The following is a 21,745-nucleotide window of genomic DNA, read 5'->3' as shown; positions in this document are numbered from 1 at the left end:
CAAGGGTCAGCATCTGCATCCAGCTGAGGGAGCTAGGAACATCCTGCTCCTCCCTGTCTCCATTATCTGCCATTGCTCGCTTGTGATGTGTGAGATACCAGATGAAAACACAACCATCTTTCTAACTGGTCCCACTGAAGTGTATGTATCTGAGCTGTTGCATGAGCTGCATGAGTCTTGTGATGGTGCATCCTCAAAATGAGTAATCTTCTTTGAGGAGACATCATTCTCCCGCTCCTGGACCATCCTCTGCAGGATGGATGATGACTCTATGAGAGATGAAAGACATGAATATGAACCGTCAAGATAAAAGCTCTATAAATGATTATACATGATCATATTTCACTGGCTGCTGACACCAAGCTAACATAAGTGAGTTTTGGATATGTGGCTGTGTGATTTTTATCTACATCACCAAGTAGCTGGGAGGCCCCTATCTCCGATGGTCAAGCATACAGATTCTGTTGATGTCCAGCACCTCTGCGGCTATCAGTTGCATGATGGCTGGAGGACCATTTCTGGTTCTCTGCCTCTCCCTTATGTTCTGTGCTTTCTTCTCCTGCAAGGGGGGAGATGAGGAATAAATACGAGTAATAGCATATGTTGAATGGATGGATGGTGAGCATTAGTTGAGGGTGCCTACAAGATAATGGCATGACATTGTATAAAGGTGATGTTGAGTGTCAGTGATGGCTAATCGGATGGGTAGGTGAGAAAGTGCATAGCCAGAGAGTGGGTGCCCCTGAACGGTCAGTCTGCATGAGGAGTGATGTGCTAGAGTAGACTTGAGAAGGCAGAGTGAGGAGGTTGATGTGATACATCAGGATGTAGTTGAATGTGCCACTGTTCTCACCTTTTCAGGCCGGCTTAGGCTATTAAACTACTTCAGCATTCAATCCACTAGTATGCCATCACAATCCTTTTGCTGAACTCATGAACAACCTCCAATCATATCTTCTTTGTTTCACTGCTTGGTTTCTCCCCATCATCATTGGAGAGCAGTATCTCCGTAGGGGCCAATATAGCCCCCAGCATCACATCCAGGGAGGTAACGCTAAAACAAGATGCAGCCTTTGAAGGTATGCACTGTATTCTGTCAATACCTTGTGTTCTGCTCCCAAGCTCCACAACTTATCAAATTTCGTATTTGCAATGACCCTTTAAATAGTGGAGTTTGAATTGAGTCATACGTGTGCCATCATCATACCTACTCAAGCTAATTGGTTGGGAAATCAGGAAATAATATTGTAACACAATGGTGGAGTTAAATTGCCACTGACAGGTACATTGCCCTTACTTCCAGGTTTTATGCAAGCTACAGATGTTTCCCCATCCCACCTGGCTCCCAGCACTTCAAGAACCTAAAGTCCAGCCCACACACTCCAAAGATACTATAAAATATTCATGAAATAATGCCTGTGGAGAACATGTACAAAAAAGTTGATAAGTACGGAATTACAACTCCAAAAACAAGCCATAATTTCTAAGACTGTTGCCTACATAGTTTCTGTCATAAATGTCATCCATGAACATGAGAATAATGCCATAAATTTATTATTATTGTTCATGACATCCCAACTGATTACAGCAAAATTTTCTATTATGCAGCTTTCATGTATGTACGTAATTATTACATGCAAGATTCCCCCTAGGTTAGATAACTGCACAGTTATAATGAACTAGCCCACTTGTATATAAGTTTGTCTTTGTGCAAAATTTTTTGTCTGCTTTTATCAATTTATTGAGAAAATATTTTGGGAAGGTTCATATTGTTTGATTATTCATAATCAAATTTTATTCACTCTGCACAATCTGTTCTGGTAAGTCAACTGCTTTAAGGTACAGTGGCACTTTCAAATCCTGGCTCCTATGATTTACTAGAGCACGATGAAACTGAGCACTAAAATAATAATACATGTTTATATTGTTTTGCTTAGATTCCAAGGAGATAGTTTAATGGAAGAATCTGATGCTGGATCACAGATGTCCCACTCCCCTGAACAAGCAGTCCCTGAGCCCCAAGCAGTCTGTGAGTAAGAATATTTCTATTCCAAAAAAATGCTACTTCTTTTGAATAAAGCAAAGAAAAACAGAAAATGCTGGTAAAACTCAGCAGGTCTGGCAGCATCTGTGGAGAGAGAAACAAAGTTAATGTTTCGAGTCCATGTGACTCTTCTTCACAGCTAAGGAGAAGTAGAAATGTGAGGTTGTGGAGCAAGATAGAAGGTCAGGGATAGGTGTCTTGTCATGGACACAAGACAAAGGGAGTGTTAATGGTAGCGGTAAAGTGTAAAGAAGGTGCTGATAGTGGCATTAAGGTAAGATAGCAGAAGGTGTTAATAGCAGAACAAGGGTCAATACTCTATGAAAGCACAACATAGAAACAAGTGACAGATGACCCTGTGGGGAGAGGGGGGTTTTGGGTAAAAAGGATTTTAACAATTAACAAATAAATAAAATAAATAAATAAATAAACATTGGATTTTAAAAGGGGTCAAAATGGAGGAGAGAGTTCTGAAGTTGTTGAACTCATTGTTAAACCCGGAAGGCTGTGAAGTGCCTAATCTAGAGCAACAGGTAAGTTACCAACTCACAATGCTGGTCACCTCACAGAAGTTGTCCCAGAGTTAGAATGTTAGGTACTACAAATTCTAAGGCTTCAGCATATGATCATGCAAGAACACTAAAAATCTTTGTCCTCAAAATCAACTCAACACCAGCAGATGAATTACTTCCACACTGTCTGTCAACCTTCATACCACCCCCACCTTCTCAAGGGCATTTAGAGATGGGCAATAAATGCTGGCCCAGCCAGCGAAGCCCGCACCCCGTGAACGAATTATAAATTAAAAACACATTTAAATATTAAAATCAATGATATGATGTCTCCAAAAGATTTGGGGAGATCTGAGATTTGCCCAAGAGTTCCAGTGGTGTTGAGTGCCAAAGCCCCTCTTATATTTTAAGCATTTCTGGAAGCAAAAGAATGACAATGACTTTCTTTCCAAGATAATGCTGCTATTCACCTGCCTTCGGCAAGATTGTCTAGGGCCGGGAACGTGCTGGCCCACTGACCCATTGGGCTAATATGCAAGTTTGCTCCCTGTCCTGCCTTTAAACCCACTTCTGCAGGCCTGGGTAGATCCCACCCATTATTTTATACTATACGTTATACATTATTATATAGAACCTTGGTTAGACCATACATGGTGTACTTTGTACGGTACTGATCCACATATGATATAAAGGCTACAGAGACACTAGAGATAGTGCTAAACAGATTTACAAGGATGATACCAGAACTGATAGCTTATACTTATCAGGAAATATTAAAAAGGCTGGGGCTTTTTTCTTGAGAAATGAGAAGGCTGAGGGATGTCCTGTTACAATGGCCTTGATATTTAGAGAAAGGTGGGAAGCGTGGTGGGGAGCATGGGGGAAAGGACAAGCCGGGAATGTGGAAAACCTGCTGAATTTAATGGCAGGGCCCCATTCTAACCTTTCACTTCCATTTCTCAAATTGCCATTGTCAGCTGCCCCTTCAATTCAAGGGTGACCTCAACTCAGTCGTGAGCTTCTGCCATGGGTCTTCAAATGACTGAACTGGCTGATCCTCGACCCACAGATCTTTGATCACATGGGGCAGGACATTCCATGAGGCAGTGGGACCTGGAGTGTGGGATTTGCTTCCTATTCTCTTCTTTGTTGCTGCTCTGTCTCATCATTAAGGCGTTTAGACTTAAAGCATGATGCAGCTTGATGAATAAATTGTCACCATTTTGAACGATTTGTAGCAAGCTCCTCCCAGTCACTGATGTCAATGCTGCTGTGGTTCAAGGAGAGTTTCAGAGTGCCTTGATAGTGTTTTCTTTGTCCTCCCATAGAATGCTGGCACTTGAGAGTTGAGAAAACAGCACCTGGCAGGGTAGACAGTTTTTGCCCATCTGGGCAAAGTGTCCAGCCCATTGAAGTTGATTTTGCAGGAGCTTTATCTGAATGCTTGTGGAGCAGGCCTCAAGAATAATACCAGCACTTGTTTGACGGTCCTCCCATTGAATCTGGAGGATGCAGTGGAGACATTGCTGATGGAACTCTTCTGGCGCTCTTCTATGGGAGGAGCTTGCTACAAATCGTTCAAAATGGTGACAATTTATTCATCAAGCTGCATCATGCTTTAAGTCTAAACGCCTTAATGATGAGACAGAGCAGCAACAAAGAAGAGAATAGGAAGCAAATCCCACACTCCAGATCCCACTGCCTCATGGAATGTCCTGCCCCATGTGATCAAAGATCTGTGGGTCGAGGATCAGCCAGTTCAGTCATTTGAAGACCCATGGCAGAAGCTCACGACTGAGTTGAGGTCACCCTTGAATTGAGGGGCAGCTGACAATGGCAATTTGAGAAATGGAAGTGAAAGGTTAGAATGGGGCCCTGCCATTAAATTCAGCAGGTTTTCCACATTCCCGGCTTGTCCTTTCCCCCATGCTCCCCACCACGCTTCCCACCTTTCTCTAAATATCAAGGCCATTGTAACAGGACATCCCTCAGCCTTCTCATTTCTCAAGAAAAAAGCCCCAGCCTTTTTAATATTTCCTGATAAGTATAAGCTATGTATGCAGTCCACGACTCACTGCAGCACAGGAGTGTGGTGACGACAACTGGTCTGTACACCAGGACTTTTGTTGAGTTGCGGAGGTCTATGTTGTCAAACACACATTGCAATGGTTCGTAGAGGCGGAACTGATGCAGCTGATTCAATAAAATAAAAACAAAATACTGCAGATGCTGGAAATCTGAAGCAAAAACAGAAAATGCTGGACACATTCAGCAGGTCTAACAGCATATGTGGAGAGAAAAACAGAGTTAACATTTTGAGTTCGAAAGGATCCGAAGAAGAGTCATATGGACCTGAAACATTAACTCTGTTTTTCTTTCCACAGATGCTGTTAGACCTGTTGAGTTTTTCCAGCATTTTCTGTTTCAGTTTCAGCTGATTCATTATTGGATCTCCTTGTCAATGGTGGCCTTTTGAGAGAGCTGGCTGCCAAGGAATGGGAAGTGCCCAACACATACAGAATCTCTCCTTCAACATATATGGGAGGCAGAATATTTGGCTGACTGGGTGTGGGTGGATATCTGAGTTTTGTTTTGGCAGCATTCAAGGACAGTCTGAGTATCTTGAAGAACTGAAGAGATCAAGGGCAGAATTTTCCGCTCAGCGTGCAGGTGCATGCCTGTCACGCTCAAGCATGAAATATCATGCGCCAACATTACAGTTGGTGGACGGGCAAATCGGCCTGTTGGCCTTTGGACTTTTGAGGCAACCCCAGCCAAGGGTGGGATGAGGTTTCTGATAATTTTTTAAAAATGTTTGGGCACAAGTTTTATCATCAACATGTTTAGGTCACTGCTTCTTATGCATGGATATTTTTTCTGGTATTTTGAAACCTTTATTTAAGGGTTTACAATTCTTCAGCTCCCTGAGGTAGCTCTCTGCCTTCGGGGAGCTTTCATTGTGCGCTCCCCCGTGCCAGTGCAAACTTTAACGCTCGCCCTCCCCCCACTCCCACCCCGGCAGTGCTGAGCCTTTCAGCATACCTTTCAGGCTGGCTGGCTGTTAAATGGCCAGCCAGAGTGAAATCATGGTCAGGGGCTGACTGCGGGCAGTGGACAATTTCCCAGCCGCTCCTGGGCCCGCTCACCGCGCCTGCCCGACGACACGAAAATCCTACCCCAAAAGTGGTTTGCAATTCTGATGCAGAGTGGGCAATGATATTGTAGTCGTCCAGCAAACTGTAAATCATGTATGACTATGGTGATTAGTTTAGCTTTGGCATGGAGTTTACTAACGTTAAAGGATTTTCCATCTAGGTAGTTTTTAATACTCACACCAGGGGACAATTGATCTTTGATGAGATGAATAGCCACTGTCAAGTAGATTGTAAATAGTATGGGGCTATCACACAGCCTTGCTAGACCCCGGCCTGAATTTTGAAGGTGTCTGTTTCAGATCTTCCACTCGACAGTTACAGTCATATCATCATGAAGCGATTGATGGACTGTAATCAAGTTTTTTGGACATCTAAATCTTTAGAGCACAATCCACAGAGCCTTGCGATTTACTGAGTCAAATGCTTTGGTCAGGTTGGTGAATGCAATGGAGAGTTCCTGGTGTTGCTCTCAACATTTTTTGGCTTTGTCTGGCAACAACGACTATGTCAGAGGTTCCTCTGGAAGGTCTAAAACTGCACTGTGCCTCTGGGAGGATTTCCTAAGCCACAGGAAGTAGGTGATTCAAGAGAATGCATGTTCAGGATTTTTCCTGCTATGGACAAGAGGGAAATAACATGGTGGTTTCTGCAGGCTGATGTATTTCCCTTCTTGGAGATAGTTACAATCGTCGCATTCCTGAGGTCAGATGTGAGGGTGGGGGAGGGAGAGGTCTTTTTCCTCCCAAATCCATAGGCTGAGAGCATATGGAGTCTTGATATGAATTAAAGGCCACCAGCTTTGCAGCTGGAATACCATCGGGACTGCAGGCTTTATTGTTTTTCATCCAATTGATAGCTTGTTACAGTTCTTCCTTATTGGTAGTTCACCTGTGGATTCTACCACAGGGCACTGGGGGTAGCTTGGAGAGAATCAGCTACTTCTGTGGATCCATGGTTGAGGAGTTACTGAAAATGTTCTTTCTAGTGTTGGCAGATGGTATTGTCATCCTTAAGAAGAGAAGCACCATCCTGTGAGTGGAGGGGATTTTGTCCAGTTGACCTTGGTCTATAGATGGCCCTGGCAGCTTCCAAAAAGCTTTGCTTGTCATGATGATCAGCATATTATTGGATCTCTCAGGCTTTCTCTTCCCACCACTTGACCTTTATTGTCCAAGTTTGTCTTTGTGTGTCATCCTTGAGCGGTTGGAATGCTGCCTTCTTGACTTGTGACCTTGGCTTGTTCTATCAAACAATGAAGGCTACTCATTTTTGTTCCAGGAGGTCACACATTTTAGTATTGTTTTCATTGAACCAGTCCTGGTGGTGACGATGCTCAAACCCAATGGTGTGGACACAGGAGTCTAGTACAACTGATTTGATTTGTTCCCACTTTCCTGAAATGGATTTGGATGTATGAAGGTTTTCCAGATTGGTTTTGAGCTGCATTTGGAATTCCTCTCTTTGTTCGGGCTGCTTTAGGGCTGAGATATTGATCCTCTTCCTCTTAGATTTTTGGGTTTTGCAATATCTTGGTGCTAGATAGATGTTCAACACAGATCGAACAAGTTGTTGACCTGTCCAATAAGTGTCAGCCCCCTGCATGTGTCAAGATTGTTTTATTCGTTCACGGGTTCTGAGTGTCTCTGGCTGGGCCAGCATTTATTGCCCATCCCTTGAGAATGTGGTAGTAAGGTGTCTTCTTAAACCACTGCAATCCATGTGGTGTAGGTATATCCACAGTGCTGTTAGGGAGGGAGTTCCAAGATTTTGACCCAGCGACAGTGAAGGAGCAGCAACATATTTCCAAGTCAGGATGGTGTGTGGCTTGGAAGGGAACTTGAAGGTGGTGGTGTTCCCATGCATCTACTTCCTTGTCCTTCTAGGTGGTAGAGTCCATGGGTTTGCAAGGTGCTGTCTAAGGAGCCTGGGTGAGTTCCTGCAGTGCACCTTGTGGGTGGTACACACTACTGCCACTCTGTATCAGTGATGGAGAGAATTAATGTTTAATGTGGTGGATGGGATGCCAATGAAGTGGGCTGCTTTGTCCTGGATGGTGTCCAGGACATCATTCTTGAGTGTTGTTGGAGCAGCACTCATTCAGGCATGTGGAGAGTATTCCATTACACTCCTGACTTGACCCTTGTAGATAGGCTTTGGGGAGTGAGGAGATGGGTTACTCACCACAGAATTCCCAGCCTCTGACCTGTTCCTGTAGCCACAGTATTTATATGACTAATCCAATTCAGTTTCTGGTCAATGGTAATCCTCAGGATATTGAGATAGGTGAATTCAGCCAAGGGTAATGTCATTGAATTTCAAGGCGCGATGGCTAGCTTCTCTCTTGTGGGAGATGGTCACTGCCTGGCACTTGTGTGGCATGAATGTCGCTTGCTACTGATCTGCCCAAGCCTGGACATTGTCCAGGTCTTGCTGCATTTGGACATGGACTGCTACAGTGTCTGAGGAGTGGCAAATGGTGCTGATAGATGTTCATCACAGATCGAACAAGTTGTGAATCATCAGTAAGCATTCCCACTTCTGACATTATGATGGAAGGAAAGCCATAGATGAAGCAGCTGAAGATGGTTGGGCCTTGGACACTACCCTTGGACAAGAGCAATACTTTTGGAGTGATTTTTTAAAATTCGTTTACGGAATGTGGGTGTTGCTGGCTAGGCTGGCATTTATTGCCTATCCCTAATTGCCCTTGAGAAGGTGGTGTTGAGCTGCCTTCTTGAACTGCTGCATTCTCTGTGGTGTAGGTACGCCCACAGTACTGTTTGGGAGGGAGTTCCAGGATTTTGACACAGCGACAGTGAACGAATGGCAATTATTTCCAAGTCAGGATGGTGAGTGGCTTGGAGGGGAACTTCCAGGTGGCGGTGTTCCCAAGTATCTGTTGCCCTTGTCCTTCAAGATGGTAGCGGATCATTTAGATCTTTGACTTAAACTATAATAAAATCCAGGAGGTGCCAATGCTTTGATATTGGATTCCTCCATGTGGTTTTGTATTTGTTCTTCTGGTGGAAGAGGATGTTTGTTATAATGAGGCCATGCTGAACACACTTTGTCAGCCAGAGGACACCATTTGCATTGCCTATTCCCAACCTGTTTTTCCCAGTGGTATCTCTCCAGACATTAGAGTCACTGCCAACCCTGGCATTAAAGTCCCCAGGAGGATGATCTTTACTTCTTTTGGGATGGCAGTGAGGACCTCATCAAGATCAGATTGGAACTTTCCCTTAAAATCTCAATTGGAGTCAAAGGTTGAGGCATAAGCGTTGATGATGATGGTATATTGATTCCAGCTGAGCTGTAGGTGAAGTGTCATGAGCATTTCATTTATACAACTGGGGAGTTCTGACATCTTATCCAAGATCCCATTCTAATGGTAAAGCCAAGCCCTTGGATATGAGGGCTGCTGTCAGCCATTCTTTGTCAGTAGAAGGTGTATCCCCCTGTGTTTTCATTCAGTTGCCCCTCTGCAGGAAGTTGTTGCTATTCTTGCAGCTTCTGTGGACGAGAACAGGGACTGACATAGCACCATAGTGCAGGAAGCCACTCAATTTGGGCGAATTAAAAGGAATGCAGTGGGAGTAGTGGACCATATAGTTAGGGGGATAGACACGGTTCTCTGTAGCCATAAGTGTGAGTCCTGAAGGCTGTGTTGACTGCCTGGTGCCAGGGTTCAGCATATCTCCATTTTGTCCACTGTGGCAGGAAGAATAGAAAAGCTGTATATTAGTTAAATGGAGAGAGACTGCAGAACTCTGGGGTAGAGAGGGATCTGGATGTCCTGGTGCATGAATGACAAAGAGTCAGTATGCAGCTACAACAAAGATTAGGAAGGCAAATGGAATGTTGCCATTTATTGCAAAGGGAATGGAATATAAAAGTAGGTAAGTTTTGTTACAATTATACAGACCACAGGCGGAATCATCCCAGATTTGCATAAAGTGCGGTGGTGGGCAGCAAAACAACATTCTACCCATTGGCTGCAATGGCAGTTTTCACACTGTATTGTTCCAAACCCGCCACATTAATTATGCATTCCCGGGAAACATGCCGCTTCCATGGCAGGCGCTCTCTCATTTGCCCGCCACACCATTACCTCACCGCTTCATCACGCCAGGCACCATATTTAAAGTCCAGCCGCATGCACACCTCACAGTGCTTCTAGCCCATGGCTGCTGTAAAGAAGACATGGCCCTGAAAGGCAAAAGGACTGCAGCCCCCAGGTTCAATGAGCGCCTTTTGGACACAAGAGGAGGCTTGCTGCAATGTCCTCTATCCCCGCTCTGGCCACAGGTTGGGCAGCAGCCTCACTAATCAGGCTTGGGAGTCGGTGGCAGTGGTGGTCAGCACCAATGCCCTTCAAAAGAGGACAGCCACCCAGTGCCGCAAGAGGATGATTGATTTCCTCTGTTCCACCAGGGTAAGTCACTCGTCTCATGACTCTCAACTCACACACTCAAAAACCCATCAAATATCCACAGACCCCTCACTCACTGCCTGTTCAAAGGACATTACCATTCGCTCTCTCTCTCTCACACACACCTTCATTGTCCTCATCCCTCCACAGGACCACTCACCACCCACACATGCCAGGCATATCTGGCAGGCATCCTGCTTACATTCTCTCCATTTCTATTAATGCAGGATAAGCTGGCACACAGCAAGAGGGAGACGTTGCAGACTGGTGGAGGAATATCTGAAATCAAGGTCCTCACGGACTTTGAAAACAGAGCCATCCAGCTGCACCAGTCCTGTGTTGAAGGTGAGGTCAGTGGTGTTGTATCAAATGAGGATCCAGCAGTGCAACATCCATCAGGCGACCATGCTGTGAGGAAATGGTCCTGTTTTACAGGCCATTGCCGTGCACTAATTATCTCTCCTTGCTTTCACAAGCACACCTGGGAAACAGCCAAGAGAGTCCACGACTCAGGGCCTCCTATCAAGCCCCGAAGAAACCTCTGAAGAGGAATCTGAAGGAACCCTCCATGAAGTCCCATCACAGCGCTCACCCACACCTTCCACCAGTGCAGAGACACCTTGGTGAGACCTAATTTTAGAGTAGCCTAAGAATCACAATCACACATCGTGAGCACATTACACTGTTTGATCCGCAGCAGGTGGCGGCAGGGAATTCCCAGTTTTCTGGCACTTGGAGGACTGCTGAAGGCCAGAAATTTAGTGAGTCTGAGTCAGATGACGAGCGTCTGGACTCAGGTCATACTTCAGTTGCTGGAGCTGCAAAGGCAAGCTCGGGAACATTGGGAAGGAATGTCTGCTGCACTACTCAGATCGCAAGGCACGATCCATTTTCATACTGAGGTGATAGCGCCGGCATGCCAATGCACCAAAATCAACATTGGTAGGACGGCGGCTGCCATGGAGACTTTGGTCCAGAACGTCACTCCTGCACTGAGCGCAGGTTGGACTCCATTGTTGACAGCATAGTTGGCCTTCAACAGTGTGTATGTGACAGAGGTGTGGGGCAGCTCAATCTCACTCAAGCTACCCCTTCTCCTCAAGGAGTCAGCCAGGAAGCCAGGAGCCCTTGGGCACTCATAGGGAGGAGGATCAGCAGGTGTATTCCACCCCCCCCAACCCCCCTAACCAAGGCCATCCATCCAGGTGACTCTGGGAGTGCCCGGCCCATCTGAATCCCCTTTTCCTGTGACCTCAGCAGCTCCAGCTTCACGGGCTGAGGACGGTGCCACTGCCGGACAGCAGGACTCCAAAAGCAGGCCAGGGCCCTCCAAGTCTCGGTTCTCCAGAGGGCTCAGCCAAGGTCATCACAGACAGAGCATCACAGTCAGTAGGCTGCTGGATGTAGCGGTAGGCTTAGGAAAGTTAAGAAGATGTTGTTTCACAGCCTGGGCACGGATGTTTTCCCAGGCTGGGGGGTGTAGAACTAGCTGTCATGGTTTCAGAATAAAGGGTTGGCCATTTAAGACTGAGACGAGGAGAGATTGTTTTCACTCAAAAAGTTGTGAATCTCTGCCTCAGAAAGCTGTGGATGCCCAGTCATTCAAAACAGAGCTCGATGAATTTTATATTAAGTGAATAAAGTGGTATGAGGACAATGCGAGAAGTTGAAGTTGATGTAGAAAATTAGGCATGATCTTATTGAATGAGGCATCAGGCTCAAAAGGCTGGAGAACTACTGCTACTCCTATTTCTTAGGTTCTTATAGCTTGTGAAATTAATATTAAGGCCAAAACAATTCAAAAAATCAAACTTTAGCAATTAGTTTTAAGGATAAAACAATTTAAAGTTAAAAAGTTTAAAATAAGTTATACATTTTATTTCAATGTTTAACCCATGTGTAACATTATTGATCTTGATTCAAAATCAATTGAAACATGTCTAAAATTACACCAATATCCAAACTCATTCATCAGACAGAAGATCCTATATAAAATTGATCTCTACCAGACAGCTAATATACCCACTTTCAAACAACCTTACTGGTTATTGATTTAGAAAAGCCAAACAGTACAGATTCAATCACTAAACACACTACTGATGCCACTCTATTCCATATAGTTGGATGGAGCAATTCTCGGAAGGAAAAATATATTTCCTGTTGTACGATTCAATCCAACTTTTCTGGTGGAAACGCTGCCCTCCTTTGAATGTGATTGGTAGAAAGATAGCCAATCATTGTTTGAGGGCCACGCAGCTGGTTCGGCTTTGCTGCTGATCATTTTGTGTGCACAGAAAGGGTTTTATTGACCTGAGCTGAAGCAAAAGATGGAGAAGGATGGGTTGGATTTTGTTGAGCTTACTGGAGCGGGCAAGATGGCAGGTGGGCATGGGAGGTTGCATGTCAGAACCTCAGCAAAACTGTATGGGATTAATTCAGTGGCAGGAAGGTGATGAATTCGGAAACTTGCCTGTTTTGGTGGGGACCTCAATGTCAATTATAATGGCCCAGTTGCCGGGATTTAATTCACCCTCTCCAATTTAGTGAAACTGACACGTGTTTCTTGTGCCTTTAATGACCGCCCATTAAATGTCTGGCCTGCATGTGATTCCAGGCCCACAGCAATGTGGTTGACTCTTAAATGCACTCTAAAACAAGGACAATTAAGGATGGGCAATAAATGCTGGCCTAGCCAGTGATGCCCACATCCCATGAATTAATAAGTCCCTCGGATGGAGCCCCACCATTCAGCTCGGCAACAACCTCCATCCAGGCCACCTTGGTCATTTATGAGAGCCTTTTGCAGCCATCAGTGGGGAACAGTATTTCTCTCTGCTCTTGGACAGCCTAGAGGAGATGACACAGTGAGTCTTTGCTGAACTGTGGGGCAATGTACTGGCTGGGTTTGACATCTTAGACCTCAGTTGAACTCGTTGATGCCACCGACTAAACTTGTGTGACAGTGGAGGGTTCTTCTCACTGGGCCTTGGAACATTTTTGGTATTTGGAGCACCAAAAATTCAAATGCTGGAGACTTCAAGTTCACAGCTCCCTTAGAAATCCTGTAGGAGGAATTGTAACACAAAGCTGCCTACCCTTTTAAATATACGCCACTCCTGCATGAGGATCACCTGATGCAGGCTTCCCGTAGTCATAGCCGCACTGCCACGTGATCTGGTGGCAAGCACATGTCGCCTGCATTCGTGAGTTGACTGCTATGTGATCAGGTTCAGCCAGCTGCTACCTTCCTGTGCCAGGGCCCCAACTACTTCCATGCCCGCCGTTGGAGGCAGCAACTGTATGACTAAATCCAGCCCATCTTGTGTTGATCAGGAACCCAGTGTACCAAAATTATTTTCCATTAGTTTAGAGCACATTTAAATGAGGTTGTGAGATGGACAATAAATCTGTGAAGCTCATGGAAAATATGTGAGAGTTGGCATCACTGCTACTAATGGTTATTGCAAACCTACCAGTGCTGTTTTACGCTACGACAGAGGAAAGAAAGACCTTGCATTTATATAGCACGTTCACAACCTCAGGAAATAAACCTTGGCCAGGACACTGGGGAGAACTCCCCTGCTCTTTTTTGAATACTGCTATTGAACTTCTTTGTTCATCCAAGAGGGGAAGTGAGGCTTCGATCTAATGTTTCATCCAATATAAAGTGCAGAACTATACTGCAGTGTCAGTCTGGATTATGTGCTCAAGTCCCTGGAGTGGGGCTTAAACTCATGACCTTCTGTCTCAGAGGTGAGTGCTATCACTGAGCCACGGCTGACCCAACAGGAACTCAAACTAATTTAAGAACTTAGCTGCAACTAGTACTCTAATGAGTTCTCTGTTCCATTCAGCATAGAACATGCTGAAACATTTACTATAACCATATAATTGCTATCCCTCGTGCCTAAAGAAAAACATGCCAGTGCAATTGCTAGAAAAACACTGTTCATCTTGATATAGTCACGTTAAACTGAAAATCCAACTGGATTGTCTGCAGCGTAAATTTGAGACTTGTATTAACTACAAAGGAATCAAAATTCCAGTGTCCAGTAATTGTAGCAAAGAAATGGACCTGAGTAAAAAGTGACAGAATGAACAGAGAAAGTGTAAATGGACTGCTTTGACAATTCTTACCCACTGAAAATAGATTAGTGAACCCCAGGGAAAAATGACAAAAGCCTTTCCATGTTGAAGTCATAAAGCATTCTGCAACCGTACAGTTCAATCAAAAAGAAAAGTTACTTGACCATACATTAGATCTATTGCTGGGTAAACTGAAGGAATGGTCAATTTTAATGACCACTAGCTAGGCCACATGTAGACCTGCTGTTTTCTGAATACAGTCAGCTCAGCACTGGCTGCATTCATGGCAAATCAGGATCGCACAGAGGACATCAATCAAGTGTTAGGCTGTGTATTTGCTCATGCAAAAGGCCTAATGCTTGTTTCAGGTGCAGGGCCCGGGACTTTCTGTTGATGCCTGTACTAATGTAGAGGGCAATGCTTTTTCAGCTCAGAGTGATCATGTGTGCATATTGCTCAGCATATTGCATGCTTCCATGCTTGTTTTGTGTTTGATATAATGGATGCAGAGTTACTGAACTTCTAGGCCACGTTCTTTTAGGCACTACAAAATGATAGAAAGATATGGGGCCGATTTTGTTCTCTGTGGTGAATGAATGGTGTCAGCGATTCATTACACTTGTACTTGCCTGCAGACTTTCTATGAGATTTTGCACTTGTACTAATTGTAAATTAGAGCACTGAAATGGTGCAGCATGATCCAAAGAGGATCTTGGAGCTGCCTGAACAAAGTAAGGAATGGAATGTCTCTTATCTAATCAGGTCAAAGAATCATTAATGAGCAGTGCAAAGACTGGTCCAGGAAGTATAAGTTATAATATTTAATTGAATGACAAGTCAGTTACAGAAAATGAAATAAAGAGAGGGAAATAAAGACAAGATTAAAAGAGAACAATCAAAGAGATAGAGAGATAAATATTTTTTTAAAAATCTCCAACAATAATTGAAATCTAAAGGAATAAGATTCAACACTTGTAAAAGTTAATTTGCAATATTGGAAAGTTTGTTTGGCTGTAATTAGGACATATCAAGCCAAACATTAAAATATTGCTTGTCCTGGAATGGGCAAGCCCTAACTTATCCTAATGAGGTTACTGGGTATCTATCATATAACTACAGCAAATTCATGCCTTTCAAGCAAACTTTCCAGTACTGAAAATGAACTTTTACAAGTGTGGAATCTCATTCCTTTAGATTTTAAATAGCATTGGAGATTTTTTTTTAAATGATTATTTCTATCTCTTTGATCCTTCTCTTTTAACCTTATCTTTATTCCCCTTTCGCCATTTCACTTTCTCTACCTGATTTGACATTCAATTCAATATTACAACTTACACTTTTGATCCAGTCTCTGCATTAATGATTCTTCAGTCTGATTAGTTTAAATGCTGACTCTGCTGGCAGTGTAGTGCAGCTTTTGGGGGAGCCAGTCAGCTCAGACAACTACTTACTGCTTTCCACATTTAATTGTACCTGTGCAGTGACCAGAAGTTACTGTCCAATTAACATTTTAATAATGGTGAGCCCTGTTACCCTCAATGTTATTTCTACAGCAAAATTCAGCCCATAGTGAGAGTAAAGGAATTTTATCAAATTTTGTAGTGATGGTGATGTAAATATCTGAATTTTCTTCCTGATTATTTGTATTGTGACTTTCTTCAGATTGGTTGTCTACGATGTCTCAGGATCCCTCTATACAGCTACCTGTAAGAAATCCGGGTTTTGGTATCCTGACAAGCCAAGACACCAGATAATCCTTAATTCCCTTCTTTAACATTTTTCTGATGTAATATCTGGGGATCTAGCTCCCAGGGTTGGCCTAGGGATGAAGATGCCTGACTTGATGCCAACACCATCTTGTGCTAACCAGTTTGGATCAAAATAAATATAATTTACTAACCCTTGATTAGGTCAGCCCCTCAGGTGCTGAGTGAGTGAATTAACTCTTGCTAAATCATCAAAAAAGAAAGCAGACCACAAGTCATTCAGTAAATGTTACTTATTAGTTAAGAATCACAACTAAAAATTGAAGCTGGGTATACAAATGCTCAATAGATATGCATAAATATAATTAGAATTAACTAGTAGTTGAGCAGCAGGTCATTTGTGGGCAGAGTTACTTAACCAAACAAGCAATAAGGCTTACACATGGAGTTCAGTGGTTTTCTGTAAATGAACACTAGCAGATGGTAAGCATTAACCACAGCATTGTCTGAGGCTATAAATTGATGAGATTAGTTTAAGAATATATCCTTAGGTAGCTGACAATTAGCAACTTTGAATAGCCAGTCTACCAAATAGCTCAGACCTACTTGTGTGGCTCAGAATGTTCAGAGATTGCACGTTTATCCTCACAGATGTTGTGATTGAATCAATCTCTTTCCTTCCTTGGGAAACAAGTGCTGGCTTCTTGAATGTTGAATTGACAACCGCCTTTACAGTAGGGTTATCTGTTTCACTTTCATCTTTGGTTCTGACTGAACCCATCTTAAACTAGAGGGGTGATAGCTGAGCTGGCTTTCCTTTCATCTTTCTTAATCCCTGATAAAAATTGCAATTAAGTGACACCTTTAGCTCTGTTTATAAGGGCATGTAAGAATTTTTTGCCTATCAGGTGTAAGGGTACTAGGTAGCTTTCTGGACAGGTTATCAGAGGAAAGAAGCTAAATTGGGCTAAATTTCAGGAGCAGGAAGGGAGAATGCAACCAACACAACCCCATTCCAATGGGTTAGTCTTGATCTGACTGTAGTACCAGTGAATGTGACCCCAATTCCCCATTCAGCAACCTCTTCATCTGTTGCTAATGACTACAGCATCCTCTTGGCCACAATGTAAAGATAAAAGCCACAAAACAAACATTCCAAACCAACTTTATCAATCAAACGACCCAATATTCAATACAAAAGTAAACTAAAGGTCCTTGTGAATTCCCTTATTGCTAGTCTTCTATTTGTCTTTGCCTGTCCTAGTATTCCTACAATATACTACTGACTTTCTGTTGGGGAGCTAGCAGATTCATGCTCCATGGTGTTACTACCAGACTGGCGCAACAGTACTGTTAGCAGTGCATTGGAGGATAGATTATTGGACCATTGGGATACCTTGTAAGCCCCCTGCACACTGGTATCCACAGCTATGATAGCTGTGGTCTGGCTGTGTGAGGTAGAAAGCTGAGCTTGAATGACTTCAGTCTGAATTTCCACAGCGGCACATAGTGTAGGCGGCTTCTACTTGTGCTGCAATGGAAGCTGAGACATCGGCCATCAGATACTGCATCATATATAAAAACAAAAAAACTGCGGATGCTGGAAATCCAAAACAAAAACAGAATTACCTGGAAAAACTCAGGTCTGGCAGCATCGGCGGAGAAGAAAAGAGTTGACGTTTCGAGTCCTCATGACCCTTCGCAAGTTCTGTCGAAGGGTCATGAGGACTCGAAACGTCTTGCAAGTTCTGTCGAAGGGTCATGAGGACTCGAAACGTCAACTCTTTTCTTCTCCGCCGATGCTGCCAGACCTGCTGAGTTTTTCCAGGTAATTCTGTTTTTGATACTGCATCATGTTTGGATCTGCAAGTGTGTTGATGGTGTTGGCAACCACTTCCACACCGGAAGGGATGTGCTCCAAGCTCTGTGCAAAACCCTGTGTATGTTGGTGCCAGGCTTCTCCGTCTTCTTTGGTATTGTCTGTAGGCTTTCTGACAAGCCTGCCAATGAACAAAGCAGTACCCATCAACATTTTTCTGTTCAGCACACCATTTGAGTCCCCTGCAGCAGAACACATGTGCAATGTTGCCATTTGGAGGGATGGTTCCTGATCCCTTGTGCCCTGCTCTGGCCGCAAGCCATTTGTGCCTGGTGCCTCACTTGGTGTAGATGCCACCTCTAAACTACACTGTAAAAGACGCACATTGTCAGTATTTGAGCTGGGTGCTGCAAATGTGAGATTGAATGAGGGTTCTTCTTCATCATCCATTTTTTATAACTCTTTCTCTTCTTTCTGTTCCACCACTGCCTGGTCAGGTTGCAGCACTCAGGTACTCGAAAAAAGAAAGGTACATGGTAGGGTTGTGGTTAGTGGAGATGGGGAGAGCAAGAATTGCATGATTACACCACCTGCAGTTTGCCAATCAGAAAGAATTGTGGGATGAGTGAGGAGTGGGATGTGAGAAGGAGAATTAGGCATGAACAAGCCTTCATTTTCAGTCCTCTCAGCCTCTCTGCTGGTTATGACCACAGTCATGGCTGTTTCAGTGATGGCGACCACCATTCTGCTGCTTCTAGTTATGTGCCACCTCATCCTGCAAGAGAGAGGGATATGTGTTAGTGAGTGCAATGTATTTAGTTGATGTATTAGTTATTGAATAGTTGGCATTGCATGCCAGCTAAATGATGCAGAGTGTGAGGCTTGTGCACTGCTAAGTATGTGAAGGTGAGTTGAAGTAATGCACGTTAGGTATGAGTTGTGATGGACAGAGATCATTGGTAGATGAGTGAAGGGGAATTATGAATTGAGCTTTGTCTGAGGCTAGCTGTTCATTTGTAAGTATATGACATTTGAACGCACTGACCTTAACCACTCATGTGAGGTCATTAAACTTTTTGCAGCAATGCATCCACATCATTGAGGCCACACTGCTTGTGTTGACTGCAATGGCTATCTGATCCTACTGCCTTCACAATATCTGTCAGGGGTGATTCCTGGCTCCCTGTGGATAGTGGATATCCCTCCTTCCCTCCAGGTGCTGCACCAAGGCCTCCATCTAAGAACTTTGAAGAATGCTCTCTCTCCCCTGCTGTGCCACTAGTGACCTTTCATACTGTTACCTTTCCCAAACACTCCCAGTATCTGCTACAATCAGAATGCACCTCCTCTTTAAGAATTGTTGACTGGTTTTAATTGGTGCTAATCTCACATGAAACTGGGCCCCTCTTAAGGCATGTAACCACTGGACATCATGTTTAGCACTGGCCTGCACACTGAGAAGGAAGCACAAAGGAACGGGCATAGGTTAATAAAACATTGTGATCATGACGGCCACCTGAATTTGGGTCCAACACTTTTACATAGAATTTTACAATATAGAAACAGGCCATTCAAACAGGGCTACGCTGATGTTAATGCTCTACATGAACTTCCTCCCACTTTCACCTTATTATATCAACATCTCCTTCTATTCCTTTCTCCCTCTTACACATCTGGCTCTCCCTAAGTACAACTATGCCATTTCCCTCAACTACTCAGTGTGGTAGTCAGTTCCACATTCTCACCCCTTTTTAGTTCAGCTGTGGCTTCGTTGGTAGCACTCTTGCCTCTAAATCAAAAGATTGTGGGTTCAAATCCCACTCTTAGACTTGAATTCAAAAATCAAATCTGATACCCCAGTGCAGTACTGAGGGAATGCTCCCTATTGGAGGTGCCATCATCCAGATGAGGTGTAAAAGGTCCCATGTCAATATTTTGAAAAAAATCAGGGAAGTTATCCCCAGTGTCCTGACCAATAGTTATTCCTCTATCAATATCCGCAAAACAGATGATCACATTACAGTTTGTAGGAGCTTGCTGTGTACAATATTCGTATGATGGGAATGTGGAATTCATAACATGAACAGATTAGCCATGATCATACTGAATGATGAAGCAGGCTCGAGGGGCCAAATAGCCTACATCTGCTTCTATCTCAAATGTTCGTATATTCATATGTTCATAAATTGGCTGCTGCATTTCTTACATTACAACAGTTACAACACTTCAAAAAGTACTTCATTGGCTGTCATTTGGGATGCCTGGTGGTTGTGATACGTGCTATCTAAATGCAAGACATTTGTTTTTTATTTTTTTCTCTGAGTTAAAGAAATTTCTGAATTCCTTATTGCTTTTATTAGTGACTGTCTTATATTTATGGCCCCTAATTTTGGAATTGCCCTCAAGTGGGAACATTTTCTTCCTATCCAACCCACTCATAACTTTAAGGATTCTATCAGGTCACCTCTCGGCCTGCCCTTTTATAGAGAAAAGGGAGCCAGTCTGTTCAGACTTACCTTTCAGACTTATTTGCATTTTCTTCAGCCCTTTTATATCATTTTCGTGATATGGAGACCAGAACAGTGCATAGTATTGTAAATGTGCTCTAACCAAGCTTCTAGATAAGGTTAATATAACATCTCTGTTTGTGACTTCTGTTTGTATCGAGATGAATCCCAGTGACTTGTTTGCAATTTTTATGGCTTTGTTAGCCTGCATTGCTAATTTTAATGATTTGTTAACTTAAATCTGTAACCCTGAATCTCTTCACTTTTACCCAATTTATTTTCCAAGATAGCAATTGGCTCCTTATTCTTCCTATCTAAATGCATTACATTCTCATTTGGCCAGTTTATTAATATATAATGATCATTTATAATTATAACAAATAATTGTATCAATATAAAATAATATATCTTATAATTTGGCACTGTGTTCCTCAGTATTAACTGCACCTCCATTGGCATGATTTGTAAATCTTGAATTTGTACATCAAATTGCATATCATTTATTTAACTGGTGAAAAAACAATGGTTCCAGCACTGATCCATGGGCAACACCATTTCCAACCTTTTGCAGTCTGAGTAACTTTCATCGCTACTCTTTGATTTCTGTTTTGCATCCATCCCCCTATCCAATCTGCTGCTTGCCCCCTGACTCAACCTGCTCTAAGAACATAAGAGGATAAGAAATCAGATCAGAAGTAGACCATATGGCTCCTCAAGCCTGCCCTGCAACTTAATAAGATCATGGCTTATCTTCAACCTCAATGTTACTTTCCTGTCTGATTCCTATATCCCTCGATAGTCCAAATATCTATCCATCTTAGCCTTGAATATACTCAACGACTGAGCATCCAGAGCCCTCTGGGATAAAGAATTTCAAAGGTTCACAGCCCTTTAAGTGACAACATTTCTCCTCATCTCAGTCTGAAATGGCTTACCCCTTTTCTTGAGACTATGCCCCCTAGTTCTAGACTTTCCAGTCAGGGGAAATAGCCTCTCAGCATCAATGCTGACAAGCCCTCTTGGAATCATATATCTTTCAAAGAAATCATCTCTCATTCTTTTAAACTCTTCTACTTAGTGTCTCCTCAAAAGACAAATCCCCTCACATCAGGAATCAATCTAGTAAACTTTTGTTGCGTCCCCTCTAAGGCAAGCACCTTCCTTAGGTACAGAGGCCAAAACTGCACATAATCCACCAGGTGTGATCTTAGCAAGGCCCTGTACAATTTCAGCAAGATTGTCTTACTCCAAAACCGATGCACTAAAGGGCAACATTCTGTTTGCCTTCCTAATTTCTTGTTATACTACATGTTAACTTTTTGTGCTTCATGTACTAGCACACCCAAATCTCTCTGAACACCAGCATTTCATAATTTCTCACCATTTGAAAAATATTGTTTTTCTTTTCTTCCTGCTGTTACATATGCCTAATTTTTGTTAATATATTTTAAAGGTTATAGCCTTTTCATTTTGAAAATGGAATT

The 21,745-nt window shown here is 43.2% G+C and overlaps 1 protein-coding gene across 1 annotated transcript in view; it reads left to right on the top strand.

Moving 5' to 3' along the window:
- The window catches only part of c6h8orf34 (chromosome 6 C8orf34 homolog), a 321,869-nt gene that overhangs the window by 234,947 nt on the left and 65,177 nt on the right, over positions 1-21,745 (top strand). Inside the window, exon 9 of the mRNA XM_041189264.1 lies at positions 1,938-2,029. Coding sequence (XP_041045198.1) covers positions 1,938-2,029 — 92 coding nt within the window. The remainder of the gene's footprint in view (positions 1-1,937; positions 2,030-21,745) is intronic.

The sequence above is a fragment of the Carcharodon carcharias genome, chromosome 6, assembly GCF_017639515.1.
Source record: "Carcharodon carcharias isolate sCarCar2 chromosome 6, sCarCar2.pri, whole genome shotgun sequence".
NCBI classification, from domain to species: domain Eukaryota; kingdom Metazoa; phylum Chordata; class Chondrichthyes; order Lamniformes; family Lamnidae; genus Carcharodon; species Carcharodon carcharias.
Note: the sequence above shows the minus strand (reverse complement) of the source record. Positions and strands in the feature narration are given on the sequence as shown.